We start from the raw sequence: 18,150 nt of genomic DNA, 5'->3' as shown, positions 1-18,150 counted from the left end.
GACTGTATATATAAATGATTTAGATAGGAATATAAGTAACAAGCTGGTTAAGTTTGCAGATGATACCAAGAGAGGTGGATTAGCAGATAATTTGGAATCCGTTATATCATTACAGAAGGACTTGGATAGCAGACAGGATTGGGCAGATTTGTGGAAGATAAAATTTAATGTCAGTAAATGTAAAGAATTACACATAGGAAGTAAAAATGTGAGGTTTGAATACACAATGGGCGGTCGGAAAATCGAGAGTCCACCTAATGAGAAGAATTTAGGAGTCGTAGTGGACTCTAAGCGATCATAAAGCCTATGACAGGGTGACTGAGAGGAGCTGTGGTATTGTATGAGGAAGTCAGGAGTGGCAGAGAAGTACATAAGAGTTGTACAGGATATGTACGAGGGAAGTGTGACAGTGGTGAGGTCTGCAGTAGGAGTGAAGGAGGTGGGATTACATCAAGGATCGGCTCTGAGCCCTTTCTTATTTGCAATGGTGATGGACAGGTTGACAGACGAGATTACACAGGAGTCCCCGTGGACTGTGATGTTTGCTGATGACATTGTGATCTGTAGCGATAGTAGGGAGCAGGTTTAGGAGACCTTGGAGAGGTGGAGATATGAGAGGAGAGGAATGAAGGTCAGTAGGACCACCAAGACAGAATACATGTGTGTAAATGAGAGGGAGGTCAGTGGAGTGGTGAGGGTGCAAGGAGTAGAGTTGGCGAAGGTGGATGAGTTTAAATACTTGGGATCAACAGTGCAGAGTAACAGGGATTGTGGAAGAGAGGTGAAGAAGAAAGTGTAGGCAGGGTGGAGTGGATGGAGAAGAGTGTCAGGAGTGATTAGTGACCGATGGATATCAGCAAGAGTGAAAGGGAAGGTCCACAGAACGGTAGTGAGACCAGCTATGTTATATGGGTTGGAGAAGGTGGCACTGACCATAAAGCAGGAGACAGAGCTGGAGGTGGCAGAGTTAAAGATTTGCATTGGGTGTGACAAGGATGGACAGGATTAGAAATGAGGACATTAGAGGGTCAGCTCAAGTGGGACGGTTAGGAGACAAAGTCAGAGAGGTGAGATTGTGTTGGTTTGGACATGTGCAGAGGAGAGATGCGGAGTATATTGGGAGAAGGATGCTAAGGATAGAGCTGTCAGAGAAGAGGAAGGACTAAGAGAAGGTTTATGGATGTGGTGAGAGAGGACATGCAGGTGATGGGTGTAACAGAACAAGATGCAGAGGACAGAAAGGTATGGAAGAAGATGATCCACTGTGGAGACCCCTAACGGGAGCAGCCGAAAGAAGAAGAAGTGGACTCTAAGCTATCGACTTCCCAACAGTGTTCAGACGCCATTAAGAAGGCTAACAGAATGTCAGGTTATATAGCACCTTGATGTGTGCAGTACAAGTCACAGGAGGTTCTGCTCAAGCTTTATAACACACTGGTGAGGCCTCATCTGGAGTCCTGGGTGCAGTGTTGGTGTCCAGGCTACAAAAAGGACATGCTGTACAGCACTAGAAAAGGTCCAGAGAAGAGCAACAAGGCTAATTAGAGGGCTACAGGGGATGAGTTATGAGGAAAGATTAAAAGAGCTGAGCCTTAAAGAGATTAAGAGGAGATCTGACTTAAGTGTTTAAAAATATGAAGGGGGTTAGTCCAGTGGATCGAGACTGTTATTTTAAAATGAGTTCATCAAGAACACGGGGACGGAGTTGGAAACTTGTGAAGGGTAGATTTCACACAAACGTTAGGAAGTTATTCTTTACACAAAGAATGATGGACACTTTGAATAAGCCAGCAAGTAGTGTGGTAGACAGTAGGTCTTCAGGGACTTTCAGAACTTCACTTGATGTTTTTTTATAGAAGAATTAAGTGGACAGGACTGGCAAGCTTTGTTGGGCTGAATGGCCTGTTCTCATCCAGAGTGTTCTAATGTTGTAATGAAATACCACACTGCGTGCATGTCCTAAGAAGGGGTGGGATTGTATGCATGTCTGATTTTACCACACTGTAATCATTTGTAATCTGGAAAGCACTTTGTATTTAAAATGTCCTACATAAATAAAATTATGATGTAAGAGACGGCCAGCAGCTCAACCCGACTGGGACGCCCCGAGAATGGAAGGATGGGGGTAGGAAGCTACTTTTGGACACTTCCTTCCCACAAAGAAGTTAGATGGCAGCTCCCCTGGAGTGTTGCGGTACCCCAGATTCCCACAGGGCATCCTGGGACATGGACTTTGGTATCTCAGCCCTGTATGGTGCCGTGAAAGGACCTGGGGAGTCATGATTCTCTTATAATCCGAGGACAGAAGCCCCAAAGTACTTCCGGGCTGATCAAAGAACTTGAATTCTCCATCTGACCCAGAAGTGTGGGCATGTCACGTGGGAGGAGGAACAGAAGCACTTCCGGGTCAAGAACTATAAAAGGGACTGCTGAAATGCCCAGCAAGTGAGCCAGAGTCGGGTGGATGGTGGCTGAAGCTTGCTGGGTGGTGTGGAGGAGAAAGAGAGAGAGTTGTGTTTATTATTGTAATTACTTGTCTGTTTAATGTGGCTGTGGTGCTTAGACGGCACCATTTAAAGAAGAGGATTATTAAAAGATCTTCTTGGTGCTTTTACCTGGTGCCTTGAGTGCCTGTCTGTTGGGTTTAAAGGGGCAACAGTGCCACCTAGCGTCCACAATAATTACTATTACTACTATAGCTCAAACAGGGCTATCCATCTGACAATATTGGTTTTAGAATGCCTACCAATTTTTGAGATAAAAATAATAATGTGTATTGTGTGGGGATGGTGAAGGACCCCTAAGGATGAGATGATAACCCCTAGGATTCTGATGAGACCCTGGAGTTGAGGAGCAGAAATTGTTTATCTTGCAAAAACTGCACTATAGGCTGTCATGCCATCCTGTCTTTCTACATACAGCCTGCTGCCCACCATGGCATTGGACAGAAGGTCTTATTGCCTTGTGAACAACGTTTCTCCACACTGAAGCTTGTGAAGAACAGGCTGAGGACCTCCACCACCACACAGGAGCTCCTTGAGGCCTTTACACTCAGGTCAGTACAGAGGGAGACTCTTGTTGGACTCGACATGGACAGTAGAATCGAGGAGGCTGCACAAAGAAGTGAACTCTTGCGCCACCAGTTGATTTTCTAGGCCAGGGTAAAAATGTCTTTTATATGGCGTGGCTTTTATTTTTGGTACATCAGTGGCACAGCCTTGGTGGGTATGAGAATCCCGGCCTGAATTTTAAATTCCAGTCCAGCCACTGTGTGACCCTGTGGACAATGATAACTAAACACTGAATCCCACAATCCAAATGAAGGAGTCACCAGAACATTCTAGTAAATCTGCTCCAGTGGATTTGTCCACCCAGAGGTAACAATTTTGCAGTTTTGTTTTTTGTTCACAGTTTTCTCTCAAGTGCAGCACATTTGAGAAAATATACAAAATTGAACAAGATGTCATTCTTTCATTTCATTAACGAAAAAATAGAACAATATTGGCTTGCAGTACTTCACTACCACACTGGACTCCTTCAGTACACATGACCTGCATTGTGACGGAGTGTCAAGTCAATTCAAGTTGGGGAGCAGGCACTGGTACAGCGCGGTGCCGCACCCGCTACATGATGAAACAGCTTGGGATCCCGGTTGGCAACCCCCCAGTCAGACACGCGGTCCACTCCCACCCTCCGGAAATGACCTTCTATCTGCCACAGCCAGGTGTTACGTGGACGACTCCTTGTCCTGGTCCAGCCACTTGGGTCCTCAACAATGAGGATCTTACAAGCTGGATCACCCTCGGGTAATCACTCCACATGGCTGTTGTGCCGTAACTGACGGTTCCTCACAATGCAGGTCACGTGCCTCATTCGGGACTCCATGACCAACACAAAGTCAAACCAGCGGGACCCAAGGATTTTCTGAAGAGACACACATGAAGGAGTCCAGCGTTCATCTCCAGTTATTGGATAGCGTCCATGTCTCACAAACAGGAAGCACCTGGACTCTAAAGACTTGGACCTTCGTCCTATTGCAGATATCAGGAGCGCCACACACCCCTTTCCAGTGACCTCATGACTCCCCCATGATCTCCAAATCCGTCTACTGACTTCATAGGAAGAGTCACCAGAGGCATGAATGTCACTGCAGAGGTAAGTAAACCTCTCGAAAAGGTCAACACTCTCACTACAGACAGACACCCTGCTGACGGCCATGCCCAAGAGATCATTAAAGACCTGGCTCTTTGGTTTTTATCAGGAGACTCACAAGCCCAGACACTCCACCCCAATTAGAGCCTCCGTTGAAGATCACAGCATCATCAGCAAAGTCAAGATCAGTGACTCTTTCTTCACCAACAGATGCCCCACAGTCACTGGACCCCACCACCCTGCCCAACACCCAGTCCATCAAACATTGAACAGAGCAGGAGCAGAACACACCCATGACAGACCCCAGAATCAACTGAGAGGTTCTACCTCCACTTTGCACAGCACTCACAGTACCAGTGTACAGGCCGACCATGATGTCCAGCAACCTTGAGTTGATCCCGCGAACCCTCAGGATGTCCCACAGGGCACCTCGATCAACTGAGTCGAACACTTTACGAAAATCAACAAAAGCTAAAAAAGAAACTCTGCCGATATTCGCGTTTGCACTTCATGAGAACCATCAGTGCCAGGATGCGGTCGATGATAGACTTCTTAGATGTAAAACCAGACTGTTCCGGTCGCTGGTAGGTGAGCAAGTGATCACAGATCCTATTGAGGACCTTACCCGGCACTGAGAGCAGTGTTATCCCCCTGTAGTCCCCCCAATCCAGGCGATCACCTTCCCCTTTCCAGATAGGGACAACAAGTCCCATTTTCCAGTCAGTTGGGATGATGACAGTCTCCCAAATGGAAGCAAATACTGCTTGCAATGCCAGGAGGACAGCCTGACCACCTGCCTGGAGAAGTTCACCCTGGATACCACAGATCCCTGCTGCCTTTCCCCACCTCAGCTAGTTCACCACCTGTGTCATCTCAGTGAGATGGGGGGGGGGGGGGGGGGGATGGGGGTTCACAGCTAATTGGAGGATCAACCCCAAGAACCGTGGACCCAGAGATATCCAACATCCTAGCCGGAGGATCAGCTTTAAACAACTGCTCAGAGTAGCCAGCCCAGTGGGTCACAACTGCCGTGTCATCCATAAGGACCATTCCATCAGCCACCCTGACTGCAACTCTCCGATTAACAGATTCAGATGTGCTTAATGCTTCGTGGGAGTGTCAGTTACGGTGTAACAGGCTTAATCTGGTTTTCTAGGTTATATTTTTATTTTGGGGGTTTGTTTGTTTTTTTTTGTGTATTTCCCAAAAATTGTTATGTTTATATAGTATGTACATAATGTGAAGTAGGAACCAATCATTGGGAAAGCAAGCTCTCGATTGGGGTGCTTTTATGGGTACTCGTGTCCTTATTTCAGCAGGCGTGTATATGGCTTGCTAGAGGTAGGGTGGGCTTGTGGAGCTCCATTTATTTCTTTGTTTGAAAATCTTTTGATTGTTTGTATTGTTTTCCCTGCCGTGCCAACCAGGATCTCAAGCTGTTTTGTCGTGGGGTGGGTGTGACAATACGCTGTACCAATACCTGCTCTCCAACCTGACCTAACCTGAGCACTTTATGGTTAAAAATCACATGTTTAATACTGGGAAATGCAGCAAGCTCAGCAGCTGGTCGGTCTTCAAATTCGATTAAAAGATAGTAGCCTGCTCTCGATTAAGCTTCATAAAAATACCAACACACGCAACATCAGAATGTATAAATGTGACCAATTTCACTTCCTTTTTCGTTTACTTGCACTACTTACTTAATCCAACATTCCCAGATGGCTGCTGCCCTTCTCCTTCTCTCCCATTTCCCTCGCCAACTGTCTCTTCAAACTCGGATTTCAGTTCCAGAGAATCCCGCTGGGCTCCCAGTTGTCTTGAATTTGTGAGCTGGGACTGTAAACCATAATGAGATTCTTCACAGATATGCTGCTTGAAGATGTTCCTATTTTCACACTTGTGCGGATCAAGGCGAACCGAGAGATCCTTTGAATCCTTGACTTTCACGTCAACAGTCTCTCCCGTGGGTGCCACCGCCTCCTCCTCTTTAAAGACTGAAATTCTTTCCTCACAGTCCTCTAGCTTCACGCACAAAGCTGCGGATGCAGCCAACTCACACTCCTCTTGTTTAAAGTCTGCCAGTCCGTCATCCACGCCGTTATCTTTGACTGAGGCCATCATTTGTGGAAAACTCTTCTCTCCCGAGATTCCCTTCTCACATGGACCAGCCATTAGACACCTCATTGCATGGCCATGTGAACTTAGGCTCCTCCTTATCTGTCAAAAAAAAAAAAAGATAAAACTACTTCATTAATTCATCAGACATAACCTGATCACATTTCAGGGCTGAATTCAATTTTTACCAAACACAATAAACACAACAAACTACTGGCTAAGCTTTTTACGAGAGATTTTGAAATGCTGTGGACTCTCCACGTCAGCCTAAGAAGCTCTAAACTGATTTGTAGCGTACAACTATTTGATACAAAGTCCATCCGATTGAGAAATGGCCAATAGGAGGAGGGGAAGGGGAAACGCTTCAAAACCTTTTCTTATTTATCACTTTGAAGCATTTCACACTGGCAGCATGGTCTAGTTGAAGCTGGCCAAAACACAGTAGTGAATGACACATTACAGTGATGACAACAGAAAAACACACTGCAGAGAACACATTCAGCACAGACCTGCACAGAGCCACAGATGTCAGCCATTACAAACATTAAGAAGCCACCTGTTAGCTCCTAATAGACAAGGACCTGCCTATTGACACTACCAACACATGCAGCATTGGAATGTATAAATGTTACTAGAATTGCTTCCTTTTTCATTTAATTGCATTACTTACTTAACCCAACACTTCTAGGTGGCTGCTGCTGTCTATTGAATGGCTGTTGATCCCCGTCTATGAGGAGAGGTGGCTCCTTATCACAAACTATTGTATTTAACTCAGGTGCTTTCCATTTCTTCTGATCATCCTTGAGATCACCTTCATTTGAGTCCAGCTGTGTTTGATTATACTGATTGGACTTGATTAGGAAAGCCACACACCTGTCTATATAAGACCTTACAGCTCACAATGCATGTCAGAGCAAATGAGAATCACGAGGTCAAAGGAACTGCCTGAAGAGCTCAGAGACAGAATTGTGGCAAGGCACAGATCTGGCCAAGGTTACAAAAACATTTCTGCTGCACTTAAGGTTCCCAAGAGCACAGTGGCGTAGATAATCCTTAAATGGAAGACGTTTGGGACGACCAGAACCCTTCCTAGAGCTGGCCGTCCGGCCAAGCTGAGCTACGGGGGGAGAAGAGCCTTGGTGAGAGAGGTAGAGAAGAACCCAAAGATCACTTTGGCTGAGCTCCAGAGATGCAGTCAGGAGATGGGAGAAAGTTGTAGAAAGTCAACCATCACTGCAGCCCTCCAGCAGTCAGGGCTTTATGGCAGAGTGGCCTGTCGGAAGCCTCTCCTCAGTGCAAGACACATGACAGCCCGCATGGAGTTTGCTAAAAGACACTTGAAGGACTCAGAGATGGTGAGAAATAAGATTCTCTGATCTGATGAGACCAAGATAGAACTTTTTGGCCTTAATTCTAAGCGGTATGTGTGGAGACAACCAGGCACTGCTCATCACTTGTCCAATACAGTCCCCACAGTGAAGCATGGCGGTGGCAGCATCATGCTGTGGGGGTGTTTTTCAGCTGCAGGGACAGGACGACTGGTTGCAATCGAGGGAAAGATGAATGCGGCCAAATACAGGGATATCCTGGACAAAAACCTTCTCCAGAGTGCTAAGGACCTCAGACTGGGCAGAAGGTTTTTCTTCCAACAAGACAATGACCCTAAGAACACAGCTAAAATAACGAAGGAGTGGCTTCACAACAACTCTGTGACTGTTCTTGAATGGCCCAGCCAGAGCCCTGACTTAAACCCAATTGAGCATCTCTGGAGAGACCTAAAAATGGCTGTCCACCAACGTTTACCATCCAACCTGATAGAACTGGAGAGGATCTGCAAGGAGGAATGGCAGAGGATCCCCAAATCCAGGTGTGAAAAACTTGTTGCATCTTTCCCAAGAAGACTCCTGGCTGTATTAGCTCAAAAGAGTGCTTCTACTAAATACAGAGCAAAGGGTCTGAATACTTAGGACCAGGTGATATTTCAGTTTTTCTTTTTTAATAAATCTGCAACAATTTCAAAAAATCTTTTTTTTGTCTGTCAATATGGGGTGCTGTGTGTACATTAATGAGGGAAAAAATTAATTTAAATGATTTTAGCAAATGGCTGCAATATGACAAAGAGTGAAAAATTGAAGGGGGTCTGAATACTTTCCGTACCCACTGTATATCAGCTGGCTTTGAGCAATATAAAAAATGAAGAATTCATTAATAAAGGCTTGATAGCACTGTGCTTGCTGACTCAAGGCCTCTCGCCTGCTTCCAGCTCCAGCAGCTCAGCTCTTATCAGTAAAGCTGTGTGCTGCACTTACCAGAACAGCTAGCTGCCTCTGATTTTAGTCTTACTGGGTGCTGGTGCAACAAGCAAGTATTAATTGAACAGTTCAGTTTTTTTTATATGTGGGTCACCCTGGTTCCAACTTAATGATGAGATCCAATCAATTAAAAGGCCACCACTTTTTATTAGCTCAACACTGGGAATGTGAGGAATGTAAAACATGATCAGATGATGGTCGTCTCTGTGGCAGGTGGCAAGTACGACCTTCTAGTCCTAACGGTGGCGGACCGTGCATTTCACACCTAGGCCTTCAGCAGTGCTCCGTCTGAATCAAACCGCCCCTCAAAAACTAATTTATGGTTATAAAAACCATCTTCATATGCAGAAATACAGTATAAAGAGCCGTTGCATCGCAGATAAATAACTCCTATAGCCACAATAAATGCCTTTATTGAACAGACAAACCAGGGGTGAACAAGTTCCTTTCTACTGCAGCTACAGCCTGCGACACACATAAAAATCATCAATAATAACTCATAAACTTGCAATATTATTTAGGAAAATCGCAACATTTTACTCACCAAAAATTCGGATTATTTGTAAACCAAATCCATCCTCCTCTCTTTCCTCAAAAACAGTTTAATTACTCTGTCATACAGATTATCTGTGCGCTTCAGTTCCATCACGAAGTCCCTTTCTATCGCCATCAAAACTAATGCTGAAAGCCAAACCTGCCCTGTCGTATTTCTGGCATAAGTTTTAATTCGCTTTATGGCTGAAAATGTCCGCTCGACAGAAGCAGGGGACACGGGAATGGTCACCGCCAAACATACCAATGTGTACAGCTGCCCCATGATGCTCTAATTCAGATTTTTATATTACACCATCCTATCCAATCAACGGGTCTGAATACGGTGACGTTGCCGAACGCCTGCTATAGGGCCCTAGTGAAACCAACTCAAAATCTGATTGGTTGAAGCAACGGTTTAATGGACATTTATTTTGTGTTAGAGGGCCTGCAGAACGGATTGTGAAGGCCTCCTGGCAGACTTCTTTGACTTTGACCCTGCCTGGCAAAAAGTGATGGTTGAAACGTGACTAGTTAAATGCTTTAATACGAAAATACATGTCTGGAAGCAGCACAGCCATCGGAAAAGCTATGAAAGGAAGCGGACAGACTATTTGGAATTATTTAATAAGTATTCATGGACAAAATATAATTAACATCAGTTTGTGATTCAGATATTTTTTTAGGCCAGCAGAGAAGGCCTTGCAGGCCCTGACGGCCCGCCACTGATTCCTAATGATTGTTATGAAAAGACTGATAATCACTGGTCTACAAAAAAATATTTTTTCTTTGCTTCTGGGAACTTCAGAGCATCTCTTTATTAAGAGATCGGAATTAAGCTAGCACATCAGGTTTTTGAAATACACATCATTGACGTTTTGACACTTTTGAATATCAATATAATAGATCAACACGATATCTGGAGTTTGGACTCTGTCCCACCAACATTGTTTTGATGTGTTTATTCTGAAAAAAATCCAGAAGACGATACCAGGGACACGTTAAAGTATATTCATGTCAATTTACCTCAATATAAACCCCAAAAATGTTGGAGGCCCTCGCTTTTGCGTTTGTACTGCACATTCGTCTCTCTTTGCAAGAACCAACAGTAGTCACCCATCATGCTCGGAGTGAATTTTTCCCCCCCGATATCAGTTTTCCGTCACCTTTATATCTTGACGACATCTCTCCCCATGCTCATCTCTGACATCGCGTAGATTTGGTGGAAAAAAAGTCGAGATGAGAATGTAAAAAATGTGTCTTCAGTGACATTCTTGCTCCCGTAAGCTAATATCCTTTCAGCAGGTTCTCCACAAGCTCAGTATGATTCTCTGCTCTGTGACAGTCAAGAAAATTCTGGACAACCTGCACGGATGAGGGTGCTGATTCAGTGGGCTTCAGTTTCCTTTTGAACTCCTCATCAAGCATCAGTTCACGGATTTCAGGGCCAACAAAAACACCTTCCTTCATTTTGGCTTCCCTTTTCTCGAGACCAAACTTATTTCTTAAATGCTGAAAACGCATCGCCTTTACTGTCCAGTCAACCTAGTTGTTCAAGACCTGGAACATCAGAACTAAAAAAATGGGACATGCTGGACGAAAACGGTTTTCAGATTTGGAATCAGTAAGTGAAATTTATTCAAGTAACAAATTCAGAGATATTGCGGTAAGATGTTGTGATTTTAATGGCTGCTCCAGGCAATTCACAACACAGCGAAGCCGGACCTGTTCTCACCATGATGAGATCTCGCACTGCCACCTGGTGGATTCTTCCAGATTTACGTAAAGTATGCATGCAAGTCAGTCAGTCAGTCATTTTCCAACCCGCTATATCCTAACACAGGGTCACGGGGGTCTGCTGGAGCCAATCCCAGCAAGCACAGGGCGCAAGACAGGAATAAATCCCGGGCAGGGCGCCAGTCCACCACAGGGCACATACACACACACCAAGCACACACTAGAGACAATTTAAGAACGCCAATGCACCTAACCTGTCTAGAACATGCAAACTCGGGACCCGAGAACCGAACCTTGGTCTCCATACTGTGAGGCAGCAGCGCTACCACTGCACCACAAGTATAAACAGTACAACGCTTGCGTAGCAGGAGCGTCCGCTGGAGCATGCGTTGCATCGAGCGAAGTATAAGCCTACCACTTTAGCAAAACGCTAAACTAGTAGAAGTGGCAGCATAATGTGGATGATAATTTTATAATGTATTGAAACGCGGAAAAGAAAAAGGAGAAAAAAAAAAAAAGAAACGTACGGCAAAACGCTGGTGTGTGCAAAGGGGGGATTTGGGGAACCGAAGTTGTTAAACGATTTAGTGGGATGAAAATAAACGCCATTCCTAAACAGGCACTACCGGATGGAAGGTGTCCAGCAGGGGTGAACGGAGCATGCAGGAAATAAATGAGGAGAAAGTCGATAGGACACGAGTGCAACCCGCTAGCAAGTTTTTCACGATACCAGACTGGGGTGAGACGAAAAGACAAAGGAGGGACACACGGAAGAAGAATTTATCCACCCAAGGTCTGTGTTTTTTATTATTCCTTTGATTTATGTGGCTTGAGGTAAAGCTCAAGTGAAGGAGCCCGTGCTGTTTTGTTTGTTGGCCGCTACACACCTGAGCTACGATTGGGACTCCCAATGGAGTGACTAACTACTCTAAAAGGGTTTAGATATTAACAGTGAGCTCAGCAGTAGTGTTGAAAGGATGGCCTATAGTTTTATACAGAGCATCCGGAAACTATTCACAGCGCATCACTTTTTCCACTGTAACAAAGGCGCTATATAGGCGCCTGACCCGGCACAGAAGGACACAGAGGCACGTATACAACACACAAGGACTTTTATGTTCTTCTCCCGTAGGCGCACGTCTTCCCCGTGACCCACAGGCAATACACAGTCCCACAAAGCACAAGTCCAACACAACACAATTCTCTCGTCTTTCCCACCACTCCTCCTCAGGCTTAGTCCTCCTGCTCCCGACTCTGGCTCCCGAATGGTGGTGGCTGGCCCTTTTTATAACCCACCCGGAAGTGTTCCAGGTGCTTGGCCACCTGGTCCTAATTGCACTTCTAGGTGTGGCTATAGAATCGTCCAGCCGGGCTGTTGGAAGGAGACAGCCCCCCCCCCCTAGCGGTCACCCCGGGCCCCAACCAAGCTGTGGAGGACTCCATCTCCCATGGAGCCCTGCGGGAGGTTGGGGAATCAGCGTCGGCCAGAGAGGCTGCCACCAAGTGCCCCGGGGGAGGTATTGAGCTGTCCATGGCTGCTCCCCCGGAACATACACAGCAGGGGCGTCCCGGCCGGGCATGGAACCTGGCCGTTCATCACACCACATTATGTTATGTTACAGCCTTATTCCAAAATGGATTAAATTCATTTTTCCCCTCAGAATTCTGCACACAACACCCTATAATGACAACGTGAAAAAAGTTTACTTGAGGTTTTTGCAAATTTATTAAAAATAAAAAAATTGAGAAATCCCATGTCCATAACTATTCACAGCCTTTGCCTTGAAGCTCAAAAATTGAGCTCAGGTGCATCCTGTTTCCCCTGATCATCCTTGAGATGTTTCTGCAGCTTCATTGGAGTCCACCTGTGGTAAATTCAGTTGACTGGACATGATTTGGAAAGGCACACACCTGTCTATATTAGGTCCCACAAAGAACCCGATGGTCACTCTGTCAGAGCTCCAGAGGTCCTCTGTGGAGAGAGGAGAACCTTTCAGAAAGACAACCATCTCTGCAGCAATCCACCAATCAGGCCTGTATGGTAGAGTGGCCAGACGGAAGCCACTCCTTAGTAAAAGGCACATGGCAGCCCACCTGGAGTTTGCCAAAAGGCACCTGAAGGACTCTCAAACCATGAGAAAGAAAATTCTATGGTCTGATGAGACAAAGATTGAACTCTTTGGTGTGAATACCAGGCGTCACGTTTGGAGGAAACCAGGCACCGCTCATCACCATGCCAATACCATCCCTACAGTGAAGCATGGTGGTGGCAGCATCATGCTGTGGGGATGGGAGACTAGTCAGGATAAAGGGAAAGATGACTGCAGCAACATACAGAGACATCCTGGATGAAAACCTGCTCCAGAGCGCTCTTGACCTCAGACTGGGGCGACGGTTCATCTTTCAGCAGGACAACGACCCTAAGCACACAGCCAAGATATCACAGGAGTGGCTTCAGGACAACTCTGTGAATGTCCTTGAGTGGCCCAGCCAGAGCCCAGACTTGAATCTGATTGAACATCTCTGCCGAGATCTTAAAATGGCTGTGCACCGACGCTTCCCATCCAACCTGATGGAGCTTGAGAGGTGCTGCAAAGAGGAATGGGCGAAACTGGCCAAGGATAGGTGTGCCAAGCTTGTGGCATCATATTCAACAAGACTTGAGGCTGGAATTGCTGCCAAAGGTGCATCGACAAAGTATTGAGCAAAGGCTGTGAATACTTATGGACATGGGATTTCTCAGTTTTTTTATTTTAAAATAATTTTCAAAAACCTCAAGTAAACTTTCTTCATGTTGTCATTATGGGGTGTTGTGTGCAGAATTCTGAGGAAAAAAATGAATTGAATCCATTTTGGAATAAGGCTGTAACATAACAAAATGTGGAAAAAGTGATGTGCTGTGAATACTTTCCGGATGCACTGTAAATTGCTTATCATTCTTGTGTATTTTTTTTTCCATTCTGTACATAGTTATAATATGCAGATGTCTGGTTGTCTGTTTCTTGGTTTTAAGTAAAGAGAAAGTTTTCTGTTATTTAAATGGAGTGAAAAGTGTGATTTGTTACGAGCCAAATGAGCTAAATGGCTGAAAGTAAATTTAACTATTGGGTGGCGACACCAAACTAAAGAATTCAGGGTCTTGCACATTGCTTGAGAAGGAATTGCCGTGCAAGGGGGTTATACAAGTGGGGTTAAAAAGTGTACTATAAAGTAAAAAATAAGTCTCTCGTACATCACTCGTAAAATAAAAGCGGGGGCGCTTTTGCCAAGATTTTATTGATTGATGAAAAGCGCCCCCGCTTTTATTTTACGAGTGATGTACGAGAGACTTATTTTTTACTTTATAGTACACTTTTTAACTTAATACAAGCATGGTTTTTAAAAAGTATATATATATACTGTGATAGCGCTGCTGCCTCGCAGTTGGGAGACCTGGGGACCTGGGTTCGCTTCCTGGGTCCTCCCTGCATGGAGTTTGCATGTTCTCCCCGTGTCTGCGTGGGTTTCCTCCCACAGTCCAAAGACATGCAGGTTAGGTGGATTGGTGAATCTAAATTGTCCCTAGTGTGTGCTTGGTGTGTGGGTGTGTTTGTGTGTGTCCTGCGGTGGGTTGGCACCCTTCCCAGGATTGGTTCCTGCCTTGTGCCCTGTGTTGGCTGGGATTGGCTCCAGCAGACCCCCGTGACCTTGTGTTCGGATTCAGCGGGTTGGAAAATGGATGGATGGATGGATAAACAATCTTCCACTCTCCCAGATGCGTTGCCACACTTCCACCCAGCTCAGCTCCACGACTGTGATCTCCCCTAGTCCTTTTATATTTCCTAACCCGGAAGTGTTTCCAATCCTTCAGTCCACGTCACCTCCTATCACTTCCAGGTCAGATCAAAAGTCCTCTTCTTCATCCCGGAAGTACGTCATTCCTCCTGTTGCTGTGACTAAGACATACTTCCGGGTTATAGGGCATGTAAGAGTCACTGGGCCTCCCTGCAGCGTCCTCTGTTGGGCCCCCAAGGTATCCAGCAGGGCTGTAAAGGAAAACTCCATCGTCCAGGATTCCCTGCTGGTCTTCGGGGCACCTCCATGTTGTAGGGAGGTCTCCATTTGGCGGCCTGGGGTATTGGTCGGGATGAATGGCCGGCCATATATCACAGTACTTCCCCCCCCAGTGAAGAATCGTGATTCGGAGCAGCCAGTCCCGCGAGGGATGTCTTCCTCCAGGAGGAGTTTCTGGTCGGACCATGGCGAATTCTTATTTCACCTTCCCTGGAGAACATAGGGGGAATATTAATCCAATGAGCCATCTGGTCCCCTGTTCTCCAAGGACAAAATCGCCAAATGTGGCCCGACCTTCGGCATCCATAGCACTGCCTCCGTCCTCCTGCTATTCTCCATCCATCCATCCATTTTCCAACCTGCTGAATCCGAACACAGGGTCATGGGGGTCTGCTGGAGCCAATCCCAGCCAACACAGGGCACAAGGCAGGAACCAATCCTGGGCAGGGTGCCAACCCACCACAGGACACACACAAACACACCCACACAGCAAGCACACACTAGGGCCAATTTAGAATCGCCAATCCACCTAACCTGCATGTCTTTGGACTGTGGGAGGAAACCCACACAGACATGGGGAGAACATGCAAACTCCACGCAGGGAGGAGCTGGGAAGCGAACCCAGGTCTCCTAACTGCGAGGCAGCAGTGCTATCACTGTGCCACTGTGCTGCCATCCCTGCTATTCTCCCTTTTCCTGCTGAGGAGGATTCTATCACCATCCTTGAGCTCTCAGCTCCCTTTTCTATTTTGTTAGGAGACCCCCGTTTTATTTTTGGGATCTCCTGCTTACTCCAGGGCTTTCCCACAGTCCGAGTCTCTCTATTTATTAAAGAGAGCCCCTTTACTATTTGCACCCCTCTAGATTTATTTAGAATACGGGTCGGGGTCTTCAGGATTGCATCGGTCCATGAGACAGCACCATCCAGTTGCTCTGGCTCGATCGAGCCTTCCCCCGACCGCTCTGTCATCGTCCATACATATACATTCTATATATACAATATCATCTATACTAATAAAAGGCAAAGCCCTCACTCACTCACTCACTCATCACTAATTGTCCAATTTCCCGTGTAGGTGGAAGGCTGAAATTTGGCAGGCTCATTCCTTACAGCTTACTTACAAAAGTTAGGCAGGTTTCATTTCGAAATTCTACGTGTAATGGTCATAACTGGAACCTCTTTTTTGTCCATATACTGTAATAGATTGCAGCTCAATGGCCGTGGGAGTCGGAGTTGCGCATCGTGTCATCACGCCTCCCACGTAATCACGTGAACTGACTGTGAACGCAGTACGTAGAAAACAAGGAAGAGCCCCAAAGAGCGCTGAAGAAAACATTCATTACACAATTGAGAAGGCAGCGAAACAATAAGAAGCGAGCGAGTGACGCATACAAGCATATTTATAAGTGCAGCTACTGCGGAAACAAAGCACGGTGTAAACCGTAAGTTTAAATTAAGTTTATAGAAACGCTCCCGCTGCCGTTTTCAATACCATATTCGCGACATACAAGTTTAATGAGAAGACACGAGGTATAAACGAGACATTGTAACAGAGTTAAAATTGCTGTAGCGAGAAACTTTTAAGTGCCGGGTCTTAGCTAACATTAAATAAAGCTGTGGACATTGCAACATCACACAAGAGAGCGGCTCACGTGAAGTGACTGAACGCAGCAGGAGTGATCACTTCGATGAATCAAACCTGTTCAAAAAACACATTACACAATTGATAATGTAGGAAAAGAATATGAAGTGACTGACGCATACAGACATATTCATGAGTGCAAGTACTTCGGAAACAAAGCACCGTGTAAACCTAAAGTTTAAATTAAGTTCATAGACCTACAAAAGGTTGCCATTGATTTGAGGCAAGATTGATTTTCTCCTGTACAACTATACGTTGCATTCTCAACAGTAAGCTTGCATGGCTTGGTCATATTACAACCGGAGTGCTGAACTGGCAATGTGGTATACAAAGTGAACTATAACAATCGTAATAAACGAACAATAAAACAGCAGAGAACCCGTGGATTAAATAAGAAGGCTGCTTCCTTGGCGAAGCAAGGAAAAAGGATGGCCTTATATGGCGTTCATTTATAAAACAGCGGAGAAGCTGTGTAAAGGCTGCTTCACAAAAAAACAGCAGAGCACCTTATATGAGCAGGCAGTCAGCTAAAGAAGGGAATCAATAAATAACTCTAATCGTAATTAACGAACAAAAAATAGCGGAGAATTTGCAGATTACATAAAGGAAATGAATACCTGAACAGAAAAGTGAGTCTCAAATAGCTACACAATAACTATAACAATCGTAATAAATGAACAATAAAAGAATACAGAACCGCTAAACAAGGAGAAAGGAAGGCCTTATATGGCGTTCGTTTATAAAACAGCGGACAGGCTGTATAAAGGCAGCTTCACAAAAAAACAGATCCTTAACAAATTGTTATTGGTATATTTTCCCTCAATTTACAAAGGTTTTCTTTCCTTCTTAATAAAAATTTAAAAGCAGTACTTCGCCGCTGCGAAGTGCACGGATTTGGCTATATACAGTATATATATATATGTATATATATATATATATATATATATATATATATATATATATATATATATATATATATACTGTATATGTAGATATATGTGAATGTATGTATGTATATATGTATGTCTATATATGTGTGTGTATATATATATATATGTCTGTAGATATGTATATATATATATATATATATATATATATGTGTGTGTGTGTGTGTATGTATGTATGCATGTGTGTATATATATATATGTTGATATATGTATATATATGTATATATATGTGGATGTGTATATGTATGTATATTATATATGTAGATATGTATATATATGTTTACATAACCTCTTTAACACACTACTTCTCCGCTGCGAAGCGTGGGTATTTTGCTAGTATTTAATAAAACCCCTGTGTGCGTCCAGTGTCCATGTGTGTGTGTCTTCTGGTGAAGTGCGCATGCGTGGGGCAAGGTGCGATGCTTCAAAGGCCGCCTGACGCGTCACACAAGACAGAGAGGGCGGGACCTATAAAATATCACGCAGCTGATCCAATTGGATTTCGGTAAATGAGGTAACACATAAAACATAAGGCACGAAAAATCCAATCGGGTACTGAGACGTGGAGACCAGCTTCCCCGAAGAGGTGGGATTAGTGTTTGTTGTTGTGCAAGTGTTCACTCTGAGGATGTCAGCTTGGCCCGGTAAAGAGTAAAGTGT

The 18,150-nt window shown here is 44.9% G+C and overlaps 1 protein-coding gene across 1 annotated transcript in view; it reads right to left on the bottom strand.

Annotated features, from left to right (window-relative positions):
* Nucleotides 1-18,150, bottom strand: part of LOC114641792 (zinc finger protein 665-like) — a 65,887-nt gene that overhangs the window by 40,430 nt on the left and 7,307 nt on the right. The window contains exon 2 of the mRNA XM_051927755.1: nt 5,853-6,369. Coding sequence (XP_051783715.1) covers nt 5,853-6,336 — 484 coding nt within the window. The 5' untranslated portion in view covers nt 6,337-6,369. The remainder of the gene's footprint in view (nt 1-5,852; nt 6,370-18,150) is intronic.

Source organism: Erpetoichthys calabaricus, chromosome 5 (assembly GCF_900747795.2).
Source record: "Erpetoichthys calabaricus chromosome 5, fErpCal1.3, whole genome shotgun sequence".
Taxonomy (NCBI): domain Eukaryota; kingdom Metazoa; phylum Chordata; class Cladistia; order Polypteriformes; family Polypteridae; genus Erpetoichthys; species Erpetoichthys calabaricus.
This window is presented reverse-complemented; position numbering and strand designations above follow the sequence as displayed.